Here is an 11,992-nt window from a genome sequence, read left to right as displayed (position 1 = left end):
CAGCGACGAGAGCTTCCAACATCATCGTTTCCCCTCCATCCGATTTTCCATCACCATCCCCCCTCAGCGCCGTCAACGCGCCCACGACTAGTTGCCTATCCTCGTCGCCCTCGACGACGCCTGGCGCATGCTTGTCGCGTAATTGTACATCCACGGCGACTTTTCGCGCTTCACCATCACGTCTCGATTTCGAGTCGATTCTCGCGTCTGCACCAACGTCCATCCTATCCTCACCTACCTCTCGACCCGTTCCATACACACCTCACTATAGCTGAGGTCGTCATCCCTCATACTTCTTGTCGCATCTTCTCGGCTTCATCATGTCGGGCTTCGGTGGGTTCAACCAAGGTGGAGGCTTTTCGTCAACCAACAATAACAACAACACTGGTGGCTTTGGAGGCTTTGCAAACAGCACGACAGGCACTGGTAAGTCAAGAGCTATTTTTCTTCAACATGCATCAGCCGATGGACGCCATCTGGCGCAAACCTCAAGCTTCCTACCATGCACCCGCGCATGACTTCACGGCCAGCGCTGACCATTGTCTTTCTTCGCTAGGATTCAACGGTGGGCAAAGCGCTTTCGGCCAGCCTGCTGCTGGCGCGAGTGTTTTCGGCGCGTCTGCCAACAATACAGGAAGCAGCTTCGGTATGTCTTAGCACTGCTACCACGTCATCACGCTTCACCACATTGCGTCTCGCGACTGCATCTCTGAATCGCTCTTCCTTCCTTCACACGCCTCTGCTGACCACTGTTGTTCTTTAGGATTCGGAAACAACGCACCTGCCGCAACCACCAGCTCACCCTTTGGAGGAGGCGCTAAGCCATTCGGTACCACTGCGCCTGGAACAGGAGGAGGTCTGTTCGGGGGCGGTGCTGCTTCAGGCACCAATGCCTTCAACAGCAACAACAATAACACCGCCAATACGGCGTTCGGCGGCGGTTCGGGCTTCAACGCACCTTCATCGGGAGGGAGCCTCTTTGGAGGCGCTAAGACAACAACCTTTGGCGGCGCGCAGCCGACTAGCAACACAATGTTCGGAGGCCAGCCCGCCGCTCAGACATCTGGCTTCGGCCAGGTTACCACGACCGGCAATGGATTCGGGAATGCTCAAGCAGCTCCGCCTACCAACAATGGCACAGCCAGTACACCTTTCAGCCCTTTCATCGAGAAGGACAATGCATCATCCACGAACTCGCACTATCAGTCTATCACGTTCATGCAGCCTTACCAGGCCTTCTCCTTTGAGGAACTAAGATTAGCCGACTACACAGCTGGTCGCAAGTTCGGCAACGCCAACGGACAGGCTGGTGCGTTTGGTCAGAGTACTGGCTTTGGTGGCTCTGCATTCAACTCTGGTGCGACAGGCGGTGCTACTCCGGCTTTCGGACAGTCTGCGACTACCAACACTGGAGGCGGCATCTTCGGTGCTCAGTCCAGCGCTCCGTCTCTATTTGGCGCTCAGCCTACCGCTCCTTCAACTGGGTTTGGACAGGTCGGAACCTCGAATACCATGTTCGGTCAACAACAACCTAAGCCTGCCGGGTCTCTCTTTGGTGCAGCTCCTGCGTCAAGTACCACTTCAGGCGGCGGCATATTTGGAACCGCGAACAACAACACGAACAACGCTTTTGGATCGTCGTTTGGTGGTGCCAACAACACTCAACAGACAGCCCAAGCCAACTCGGGCGGGAGCATGTTCGGCGCCGCTGCCAACAACACGCAGAATAAGCCGTTCGGTGGCTTTTCCAACACTCCAGCTTCTACATCAGCATTTGGTCAGCCTGCCGGGAACACCCTCTTTGGGCAGCAAAACGCGACCAGCACTGCGTCCCTCTTTGGTGGTGCTCAACAGAACACCACTGCATCTCCATTCGGTGGTGCTCAGCAGACCACCACTCCCGCGAACAACTCTGCGTTTGGTCAGCAACAAAATCAGCAACAACAAGGTCAGACTGGGACCGGCACGAGTCTCTTTGGTGGCGGTAGCGGCGCTTTCGGGCAGAACAACCAGCAGAAGCCAAGTCCCTTCGGAGGCGCAGCCACTGGTAGCACAGGTACAAATCTGTTCGGGGGTGCGCAAACACAGCAGAACAACACCGGTGGAGGGATCTTCGGCCAGAACGCGAACAACAACCAAGCTCAAGGTGGCGGGATTTTCGGGGGTGCTAAGCCTGCAACTGGAGGCTCTCTCTTCGGAGGTGCACAGGGTCAGCAGAACACGGGTGGCTCGCTCTTCGGAGGAGCTCAAGCCCAGCAGAACACTGGAGGCTCTCTCTTTGGTGGTCAAGCCAATCAGCAGAAGCCCGCTGGCAGTCTGTTCGGCGGTGCTAACAACCAGCAAGCAACCGGTAGCTCGACCCTCTTTGGTGGTAGCCAGAACCAGCAACAGAATGCAGGCGGAGGCATGTTCGGTGCCGGCAGCACTCAGCAGTCTGGCCAGTCGAACAGCCTCTTCGGTCAGAGCAATCAGCAACAATCTAGCTTCCCTGCTACTCTACTGACCAATCCCTATGGCAACGACCAACTCTTCAGCAACCTCGGAAGCCCAGCTCCTGCTGTCGGACCCATTGCTACACCTCTGTCCGGAGCGCAGAAGCCGGCTAAGCGCCCTACCGCTCTCCCTCAATTCAAGATCAACCCCAGCGCAAGCTTGCGTCTCATCACGCCTCAGAAGCGCTCGAACGGTTACGGCTTCTCTTACGCTACTTATGGCACTCCTGGCAGCGCGCAGAGCTTCACATCCAACGGTCTTGGAAGCAGCTTGTTGCAGTCAGGCGGCTTGAGTCGCTCTCTGGGCAAGAGTTTCTCGACCAGCAACCTCAACAAGAGCGTAGGCAGTGGCGACAGTGTCCTTGCTCCTGGAGCATTCACCCCAAACAATCGATCCTACTCGGGCGGCAGCATTCGTAGACTGAAAATTGACCGCAACTTGAGAACTGATCTGTTTGGTGACAACAATTCCGTCGAGCCTCCGACTAAGCGCGTCAGCTTTGACGATGGCGACAAGGGCAAGACTTCGACAAATGGTTACACTGAGGCTCCTTCCAACAGTGCTCTTGTTCGCACCGAGACAGAGGGATCTGAGCCCTCTGCTGAGGACCTTGGTTACTCCCGTGCCGAGCGTCCTTCAGCCAATGGCACTTCAGTCAACGGCACATCCTCCATCAACAACCAAGGCAGAGGCAGTGAATTGCCCATGGTGCCTGAAGACGGCCCCGCCCCTTCCTCCTCTCAGGCTAAGACAGTATCCGCCAAGGACTTACCGCGCTCTCAGGTTGATCCTCAGATTGGTGAATACTGGATGGCCCCCTCGATGGACGACCTCCGCAACATGTCTCGCCAACAACTCAAGAGCGTTTCCGGTTTCACCGTTGGTCGTTATGGTGTTGGTAAGATCGAATTTGACCTCGTCGATCTTTCCCAAGTCCCCCTGAACGATATCGTCGACGGCATTGTTAAGCTTAATGTGCGTTCTGCAACTGTCTACACGAGTGGAGTCAACACTCCCCCCATGGGTCAGGGACTCAACGTGCCTTCCACCATCACTCTCGAGAACTCGTGGCCTCGTGCTCAGGGCGGACGTCTCCCTGTCCATGAGCGCAAAGGAAACCGCTTTGAAAAGCACATCGAACGTCTTCGTCGCGTCGTCGACACTGAGTTTGTCAGCTACGACCCCGAGAGTGGCGTGTGGGTCTTCCGTGTTCTCCACTTCACAACTTACGGACTCGATGACGATGATGAGTCAGACGACGAGGCGGATTATGGCAATGAGATGAACGCCAGTCAAGAACCCACTCCCAATGGTAACAACATCAACAACGCTGTTCAAGAGATGTCCCAGGTCTCATCTGAGGAGGGTTCCGTCATCAGCGATGAAGATGATGAATCTAATCCTGATGATACCTTTGACTTCAAGAAAGGTCCGTCTAAAATTCTGCCTGGCAGCTTCGGTGCTCAGCCAATTCACAATGATGACGAAATGGCTGACGACAACGATGCTCAGGACGAGGATTCCTCTCATCTCGAACAGCAAGGCGCACAATCGCTTGAAGATCCGTTTAGGTCTTCTGGCAGCAGCAACGCACCTCCCGTTGAGGCTGTTGACGAATACATGGAGGAGGAGATGTATGACGAGGAGATGAGTGAACAAGACATGGCGGGATCATATCCGAGACCTGAACTTGTTGCTTCGGCTCCGTACAACGATTATGGCGTCTCATTCAGCGGATCATTTATGCCAAAGTCAATTCTTAAAGCATCAACTATGTTGAACGGCACCCCCAAGAAAGATCTCACTCTCGCCGGCGACTGGGCAGAACAGCTTCAGAGAACTGCGAGTCCGAAAAAGCAAGATCGTCAGGCTCTTCGTGAACGTCAAAGTGTGATGGGTGCACCCCCTGCTGATACCGCACCACCCTTGGCCGCTTCTATTGCGGGTAAGGCTTTCTCTACAACCATGGATATCATGAACTCTCTTTGGGGACCCCCGGTCTCTGTCGCAGGCCCTGCTTTGCAAGCAAGCAGTGTTGGTGGAAAAGGTTTCGAGGTTTGACTCCCTTGTTTTCTTTGTCTTTTTATCTGATGATTGCTGCTTGGCTTTATTGTTGACCTTTGTTTCGTCATCGCAGCTTGAACATCGATCATATCAATACCTTCCATATGTAATTGCGAACGAATGCTAAGACATTTTCCTTGTTTAGTGGCCATACCAGAAGCAGTCGAGAACTGAAGATGCTTTTGCCGACATGAATGAGACCGAACGCGGCTTCCACACATCGTTCAAGTCCCGCTGGGCGAACGACGGCACCCTAGTCTACAGCACGAACGGTACTGCACTCGCGCCATCTGGCAACATGATCGGCTCGAAGAGACCCCTTGTATCAGGACACAAGGAAGTCCGCTTTACCCAGTTCAGCTCGCCTCTCGACACACTCACCACTTCCCTTCAATTGCAGCTAAAACAATCACCCGTCACCTCCGCCGAGACCTCTTTCGCTGCCATCGCTGAGAGCCTTGCACATCCCGAGACACCCGAAGCCAAACATGAACGCGCTGTCTGGCGACTGGCCTCTATCCTCTTCGACCCAATCGAGACTGCGTGTGCCGACATAGTCAAGAACATACCGGCTGCCCAAGTTGCCAAGATCGAGTCACGCGTCCGCCGTGACGCTTTGTCAAGCTTCTGGGCTCAACTAGTTCATCCTGAGGCTGCACAGCATGCCAAGGACGCAAGCACATCTGAGGAGAGAGCAATTGCTTTCATGAGTGGTAACAGCATCGAGGACGCATGTGCAGCCCTCCTTGAGGGTCGCGACTTCCGTCTTGCAACCATCGTTGCTCAATTGCCTGGCAATGCCAAGTCGAAGGAGATGATGACCAAACAGATTGAAAGCTGGAGATCACAGAACATGGTCTCTGAGATGACTGAGTCTGTACGTGCATTGTACGAGCTGGTCGCAGGTAACACCTGCGTCAGTGAAGGGAAGAGTGGTGCGTCTGAAGACAGAGCTTCCTCGTTCAGCATCTCGTCTCGTTTTGGCCTTGACTGGCGTCGCTCTTTCGGGCTGCGACTCTGGTTCTCCGGTGCCGGCGAGTCTCTGGCGGATGCTGTGCAATTGTACGTTGACGACGTTGCTGCTGGAAAGGAGACCGTTCGCCCGGTACCTTACTTCACCGAGCAGTCTCTTACACCTTCGTGGACTGATGACAATGTTCAGAGCAATGAAGACACCTTACTTGGTCTGTTGAAGCTGTACTCAAGAAACCCATCCTCAAACGCTGGCGATGTTCGCGCTCTGGTCTCCAATTTGCTTACCCCTGCATCTGTCTCTGGAAGCCCTCTCAATGCACGCCTCTCATGGCAGTTGGCCACTCTTCTCCAGAAGAAGGGCATCCTCACTTCTGCCGAATTGAGTGACGCTTCACTGGACCAGCTGTCTCTGACTCTGTCCAGCCAACTCGAGACAGCCAACGAGCTCGTCTTTGCCACCAACGTCCTGCTGCACTTGACAAACGAGTCAGCCCGTGAAAGACACGTCCGCGACCTACTCTACCGCCGCGCATCCGCCCTCTACGATGCCTCGAATCCAGACGCCCTCCCCACAGTCCTGACCCAAGACTTTGGCATCCCTGAACAATGGCTCTGGCACGCTCGCGCACTCTACGCACGCTCCATGCTCGACGACCATAATTCCGAAGTCACATACCTGCTCCGCGCTGGGGACTCCGCACAAGCTCACTCAGTGCTCTGTCGCTCTGTCGGCCCTGCCGCCATTATCGAGCAGGAATACGACGCCTTGCGCGAACTCCTCGGCTTGTTCCACGACATGCTCCCGGTCAACAGCGTCGAAAACTGGCGTTTCGGCGGTCAAGTCTACTTCGACTACATTCACCTCCTCGACCTCGTCCACCGCGACGACGACGCCAGTAGAACATCCAAAAAGGAACTACTTGATCGTCTCACCATTGCTTTGCCCAGTGTCCTCGAAGGTAGAGCTGGTAAGGTCGATCTCGCGGAACGCGTTGCCATTGGCGAAATGGCTGGATTGGTCAAGGCGGAAGTTGAGAAGATGGGTAGAGAGGAGAGGGGGGTGGATAGAGCTTTGGTGAACAGACTTCCTGTTGCTGGGGCTGGGTTCGCTAGGCAAGGCGTTGATCTTAGCAGGGCTTATTATCGTGCTATCGTTGCTTGAAGGGAAGCATGAAGAAGAGGAGAAAAGAATCCATAGAGAGAGGAGAGGAGTGTTCTACAGGCACTGTTCTTATGTTTTATCGAGGAAAGACGGATGCTAGAAGAGAGAAGCTGAGAGAGACACCACGAGACGGAAATTGAGGCTTCTTTTTTGTACAGCTAGGATAGGAAAAGTACTCATGCGAAGAAAAAGTATTGTATTGCATCAGATTGACTTTCTCATGGAACATGCTTGTCTACAAGAGAATTGATTGTCGATTTTTGAGAGTCGCTTCTCTTGCTTGAAGCTGTGGCAACAACTAAGATCTTTGTTGTCGAACTACTCGCGTTTCGAAATGTGATGACAACTGCTCGGTGTTGTAGCAACACAGCGACTACACCATCAGTATACCTCCTCTCCAGCAACAAGCTCAGCTACGCCTGGCTATTAGCCTAAACGCTCAGTCTAGCTGACAAGAACTCCTTAGCCTCATCCTCTCCAACTGTGCCTTCCTTTCCAGTCTCACCGCACTCTTTTGCCTGAATAAGTCCCATGCGATTCGCTCTGATCATAAACCACATATCCTTCCTATCGCCATCAAGCTCTCCAGTCAAGATATCCTTCTTCAAAGAACCCATAAACTCATTAAAGAAGCCCGCCTTTTCCAGATCAATAGCTTCCTCCCTCATGACCCTAATAGCTTCAAGCGCACGACCATATCCAGACTCGCCAACAGAATTTCTGATGAAGTTACTGATGATCCTGCCGAGTTGAAGGAATGCCGATTGTGTTTCTTCGTGATCGGCATCGTCGAGGATTTGTTTGAACTCTGGGATGGCGTTTTGAGGTGAAATCTTAGGTTTGCGACCTTTGGCTGAGAGAAGCGCTGTGACATCGAGGCCGGAGAGTGGCTTTGCTGCATCGCGGCGTCCTTTTCGTGACTTGGACTTTGGTGGCACTGCAGAAGATTAGTACAGAGATTGAAACGACAAGATGCTGTTTTGAACATACCTTTCTTCACGTCTGCAGCTTTCGTGACTGCCTTCAGAGAGTCTTTTGCGCCGTCTACCAACTCTTGTGGCGGTTTGGAGTACTTGACCAGAATCTCCGAGATGGGCGGCAAGTTTTCATCCGGGTTCATCGCTCGGTGTCGGATCACTTGGCCAATACGATGTACGGCTGGTGAGAATGTGTCTTCGATAGGTGCATATTCGGCTGGTTTGCTGTTGCAAGTCAGTTGGTAATCATATTCGAGAACACAAATCCACAAACCCTTCTTCATCTGCTCCGAAGATGGACAGGTCCATGGCGTCTACATAGTCGCTCATGGTATCAACCAAGTCATCGCTGGGAAGGAAGCGATGCTGCTTGAGTTCTTTACCAGAAACAGTGACGATCTTGTCTAGGGCAGGAAATCTGTAGGAGCGTAGGTCTTCTGCAAAGGGTAGCTCCACTTCAAAAAGACACTCGACATCAGCATCAACGGATGGCGCGAGTAGGATCATGGTAGGGCTCTTGCCGTCCTTGGACACCAAACGTGCCACGGCATATGTGTCGAGCTCGTACAGAGCATGGATGAACGATGACAACGCCATGATAGCCTTCTCATTAGTTCTTTGGGCGACCACGACATGGGTCTTTGACATGTCCAGATATCTTTCGTACTGTCTTTAGGTTAGCATAGTCAACCTCATCAAGCATCAATGTAGCTTACCTGTTCTTTGACGACAAAGCCGATGATGTCGATGCCTTGTTTGCTTTCGAAGTCGGTCACGTTCTTGTCAGCCTCCTCAATTGGGACGACAGTGCTGCCGTAACTGAAGCCTCGAGCCAGCTCGTCTTGTTCAACCTCGCGCTTACCGCCCGGTGCTTCCTCATCAGGAACCTGATACGTGCGAGCATTCTTGACAGCGGCGAGGTCGTTGGGCTTGGGGTCTTCATCGGACGGCGCGAATTGTGACTGTGTCTCTCCGGCGGCCACGTTTGGTCTGACAACGAACTGACTTGCGGAAGGTGGTTTTGCAACCATGACTCGAGGGTATCGTTCGACATCGATGGCCATTGCGGAATCATAATTCTCCGGATCGCCCAAGGTGAGGTAGCCTTTGTAAGAGTGTACAGGTCGTACCGTTTTCATGCGCGGAATAACCATCTCATCGATTGCGAAGCCGAGCGTACCGTATAAGCCATGGCATCCATCCACGAGTTCCTTGAAGAGCTTTTCATTCTCGGCCTGTTCCACTTAGCTAGCTGTCATATTCGAAAAACGGCCGAATCTACCTTGATCGGATCCTTGTCTTCCTCCTTGAAACCGTATTCCGGATCGTCAAAGTCAACTCCTCTGGTCTGGATTCAGCAACTGTGAGCAGAAGACGGCAGGACTGTACTCACAAGATGACCAGCTCAATGCCCTCCTTCTTGCACTTGTCGACGATTTCTGCCAGATCTCTGTCAAGATCCTCAGATGCTGTGCTACCGGTCCCATTCGTCACGAGGACGATTCTTCGTGTGTATGCCAGTGGTTTGCCCTCTTTGCCTGTGGTAAGTGTCGCGATCATGTGAATGGCTATAATCAGAGCCGAAATGGCTGTTCGAGTTGACAGTCAACATTGTGTGACTGGCGGTCGCTCTCATGAACATACCATCACCAGCATCGGTCTCACTGGGTATAAGCTGCTGCTTAAGACGTCGCACATCCGGCATCAGTGCTCTGTACGATCTAGTTAGTACAGTGTACAGTGATAAACACCCTTAAAATTGCAACTCACTGTCCAAGCTCTTTCAGGACGGTTATGTTCTGGTATCCATTTCCTTGAAGGTTTCCGTCTTCGTCGGGAAGGTCCAGAGCGTTCAAAGTCCCTAGTATCCAGATCAGGTATCTGCCCCAATCACAGATGGGGTCCTGCTCCCGATTGTTCTCTTACCATCAGTCCGCAACCCGACAACTGCCAGATTGGCTGTTTTACGTTCAGTGGATACCTGAGTAGTCAGTATTGTAGTGTTGAGAATGTCGAACTAAAGATTGCCCTACAGTCGTTGTGATCTTGTCCCAGACATATGTCAACGCCCAGTCTAGGTCGGTGATTTCTCGCCCATTGTGCTTTTGGCCCATGGACTTGCCAACATCTACAATGTAGACGGTTGCCTCTTTTTGTGCCATTCCGAGAATCTAGTCGAGTGTTAAGCCAGAATCATTCGCAAAATATTGTTCGTTGTGTTGTGGTCAAGGCCAAAACATTGAAAACACTTTGAGACGACGTGCGCGGACGTGTCGGCTTCGTGCTTGCAGGCAGCCACGAGCGTGTCGACACATTCTCATTTTCACATCACGTACACTGTTGCCTGATAGAAGACATGCCTAAAACCTCTCTCGTTGTAGAAGAAACTATATTTTGAGAAAATGAGGTTCGAATACTCAATCGATTGTCGAAACAAAAGTTGAAGCATATTGGCAACTTCTCATACGTCATCACTTTAGCGATCTGGCGTGACAGACAGTATCTTTTGACAATCCTCGACTCTTCTTGACTTTCTATCGTTATCACACAGTACAGCGACCATGCCTTCCGTAAGCGACTACAAAGCATACCACATCTTGAGCTATGGCTCTTTCCTTGGAATCACGCTCTTCCAGTCTTTCGTCGGCGGCGTAGTCGCCTTCAAGGTTCTACCGCGACCTCAATTTTCAACTCTCCAGAAGGCTACCTTCCCAATCTTTTTCGGCCTTCAATCTGTGTTCGGTTTGGTTCTCATGGCCACATACCCTGGTGAAAAGTTGCTGGGTGTTGGAAACCAGTACATCAGGGAGAATGCTGGCTTCAGTGGTCTTTTGGCGGATAGCAACAGATGGCCTGTATTCGTGCCACTTGCGACAATCTTGATTACCAGTGTCTTGAATGCCCTGGTCATTGGACCTGCCACGACTAAGACAATGAAGGAGCGTCATCATCAAGGTATGTATTGAGAAAACTCTTCTTTTCATGACCAACGCTGATGGACTGCCAGAAACTCGCGACGGCAAGAAATACTCCGATGCAGGCCCGCATTCCAAAGCAATGGAGCAGCTGAACAAGACTTTTGGTGTTCTGCACAGCGTTTCGACAATCATCAATCTGACCGCATTCGGCTGCGCCATTTGGTACGGCTTTGTCTTGGGCGAGAGACTGTAAATTAGTCTCACGGGCCTCAGTGGTTCGAGAGTCTAAATGGTTCTCACAAGATAGACAGATACTTTACCTTCCACACAATGATCATTATGCGTACACTTGTCTGACTATTCACGGGGAGCGTGCTGGTATAGATTGAAGGAGGTAACATGATGCCATCAACCCCACATTGACACAGATGTGCCCCTTCCGTGCAGCTTCCGATCCTCGGGCGAAAGCTTGATGACATCCTACCTTGCTCATATCATCGCGTGTCTTCTACTCCATCTCCACCTTGACTTGTATCTTACCTGACCGATTTACTCTCACTAATAGCAAGTAATGTCTTCTTACACGTCGGAGTATCCTGCCGACGACGAGTTCGATCCGGCATACAAAGCTTTCTTCGAGAGCTTTTATGAGACGTCCGACACCCCCGACGCCCATGAGAGATACTCTAAACAGTTTACGCAAGATGCCACGTTGATCATGGCTTCAAAGAAAGTCCAAGGTCGCGAAGGTGTGTATCTATATTCAAAACTCCCCGACATGTCACTTTCTCTGATTTGGTCAGAAATCCTATCCCTGCGTAAAGGAATGTGGGAGAAGGTAAATAAGAGGAAGCATACCGCTGTCAAGGTTTTTCCATTTGGACCCAGCTCGAACGAGGTCATGCTGTATGGCATAGTCGAATACGTGTTGAAAGATGGTAGAGAAGCCTCCGTCGACTGGGCTGCTCGAGCCAACTTAGTCAAGGAGGACGGTACAGTGATGATGAACTTCTACCAGGTATATTTGGTAGGCTCGCACTTCTGTCTTACGGTCGACTTGAACCATATCTGACTTCTTGATAGGATACTGCTGCTCAAACCCCTAGCAAGTAGCAGAATGTATCGCATGCACTGGCAGGCTACACGAAACGAAACCTCTACGTCGATCATAGCAGCATCAAAGCCAGAGCGCTACTGTATCATTTCTGCTTCAGGAGAGCAGCAATATGTCCCTATCGATTCTCCAAACCACGCACGACGTGTGATCAAATACCATGTGCAGGCACTCCAGGATGCAAAGTCGAAGGGTATTCTTCCCAGCCTGATCTCTCCAAGACATGTTCGACGACTATCTGAGACGGCTGACTTGAAACATGGGATGAACAAATCGTGCCTAGATGTTG

At 51.9% G+C, this 11,992-nt stretch overlaps 4 protein-coding genes across 4 annotated transcripts; 3 read left to right on the top strand and 1 right to left on the bottom strand.

Moving 5' to 3' along the window:
• Positions 1-320: 320 nt before the first annotated feature.
• Positions 321-6,694, top strand: AUEXF2481DRAFT_648 (uncharacterized protein; the record flags this gene model as incomplete). The annotated part of the gene is made up of 4 exons (XM_013493707.1): positions 321-426; positions 557-646; positions 764-4,548; positions 4,703-6,694. The coding sequence occupies 4 exons, from the start codon at positions 321-323 to the stop codon at positions 6,692-6,694; spliced, it is 5,973 nt and encodes a 1,990-aa protein (XP_013349161.1).
• Positions 6,695-6,909: 215 nt separating this feature from the next.
• On the bottom strand, positions 6,910-10,095 carry AUEXF2481DRAFT_156001 (uncharacterized protein). The gene is made up of 10 exons (XM_013493814.1): positions 9,705-10,095; positions 9,598-9,652; positions 9,442-9,532; positions 9,316-9,383; positions 9,065-9,260; positions 8,954-9,014; positions 8,388-8,906; positions 7,946-8,337; positions 7,685-7,896; positions 6,910-7,631 (listed from the first exon to the last, which is right to left on the bottom strand). Exons 1-10 carry the CDS (start codon positions 9,831-9,833, stop codon positions 7,126-7,128), a joined length of 2,229 nt encoding a protein of 742 aa, XP_013349268.1. The 5' UTR covers positions 9,834-10,095; the 3' UTR covers positions 6,910-7,125.
• Positions 10,096-10,232: 137 nt separating this feature from the next.
• Positions 10,233-10,842, top strand: AUEXF2481DRAFT_646 (uncharacterized protein; the record flags this gene model as incomplete). Its single annotated transcript, XM_013493705.1, has 2 exons — positions 10,233-10,626; positions 10,679-10,842. The coding sequence occupies 2 exons, from the start codon at positions 10,233-10,235 to the stop codon at positions 10,840-10,842; spliced, it is 558 nt and encodes a 185-aa protein (XP_013349159.1).
• A 318-nt stretch (positions 10,843-11,160) lies between these two features.
• Positions 11,161-11,702, top strand: AUEXF2481DRAFT_645 (uncharacterized protein; the record flags this gene model as incomplete). Its single annotated transcript, XM_013493703.1, has 3 exons — positions 11,161-11,338; positions 11,393-11,616; positions 11,673-11,702. 3 exons carry the CDS (start codon positions 11,161-11,163, stop codon positions 11,700-11,702), a joined length of 432 nt encoding a protein of 143 aa, XP_013349157.1.
• Positions 11,703-11,992: the final 290 nt, after the last annotated feature.

The sequence above is a fragment of the Aureobasidium subglaciale genome (assembly GCF_000721755.1).
Source record: "Aureobasidium subglaciale EXF-2481 unplaced genomic scaffold scaffold_0, whole genome shotgun sequence".
NCBI classification, from domain to species: domain Eukaryota; kingdom Fungi; phylum Ascomycota; class Dothideomycetes; order Dothideales; family Saccotheciaceae; genus Aureobasidium; species Aureobasidium subglaciale.
This window is presented reverse-complemented; position numbering and strand designations above follow the sequence as displayed.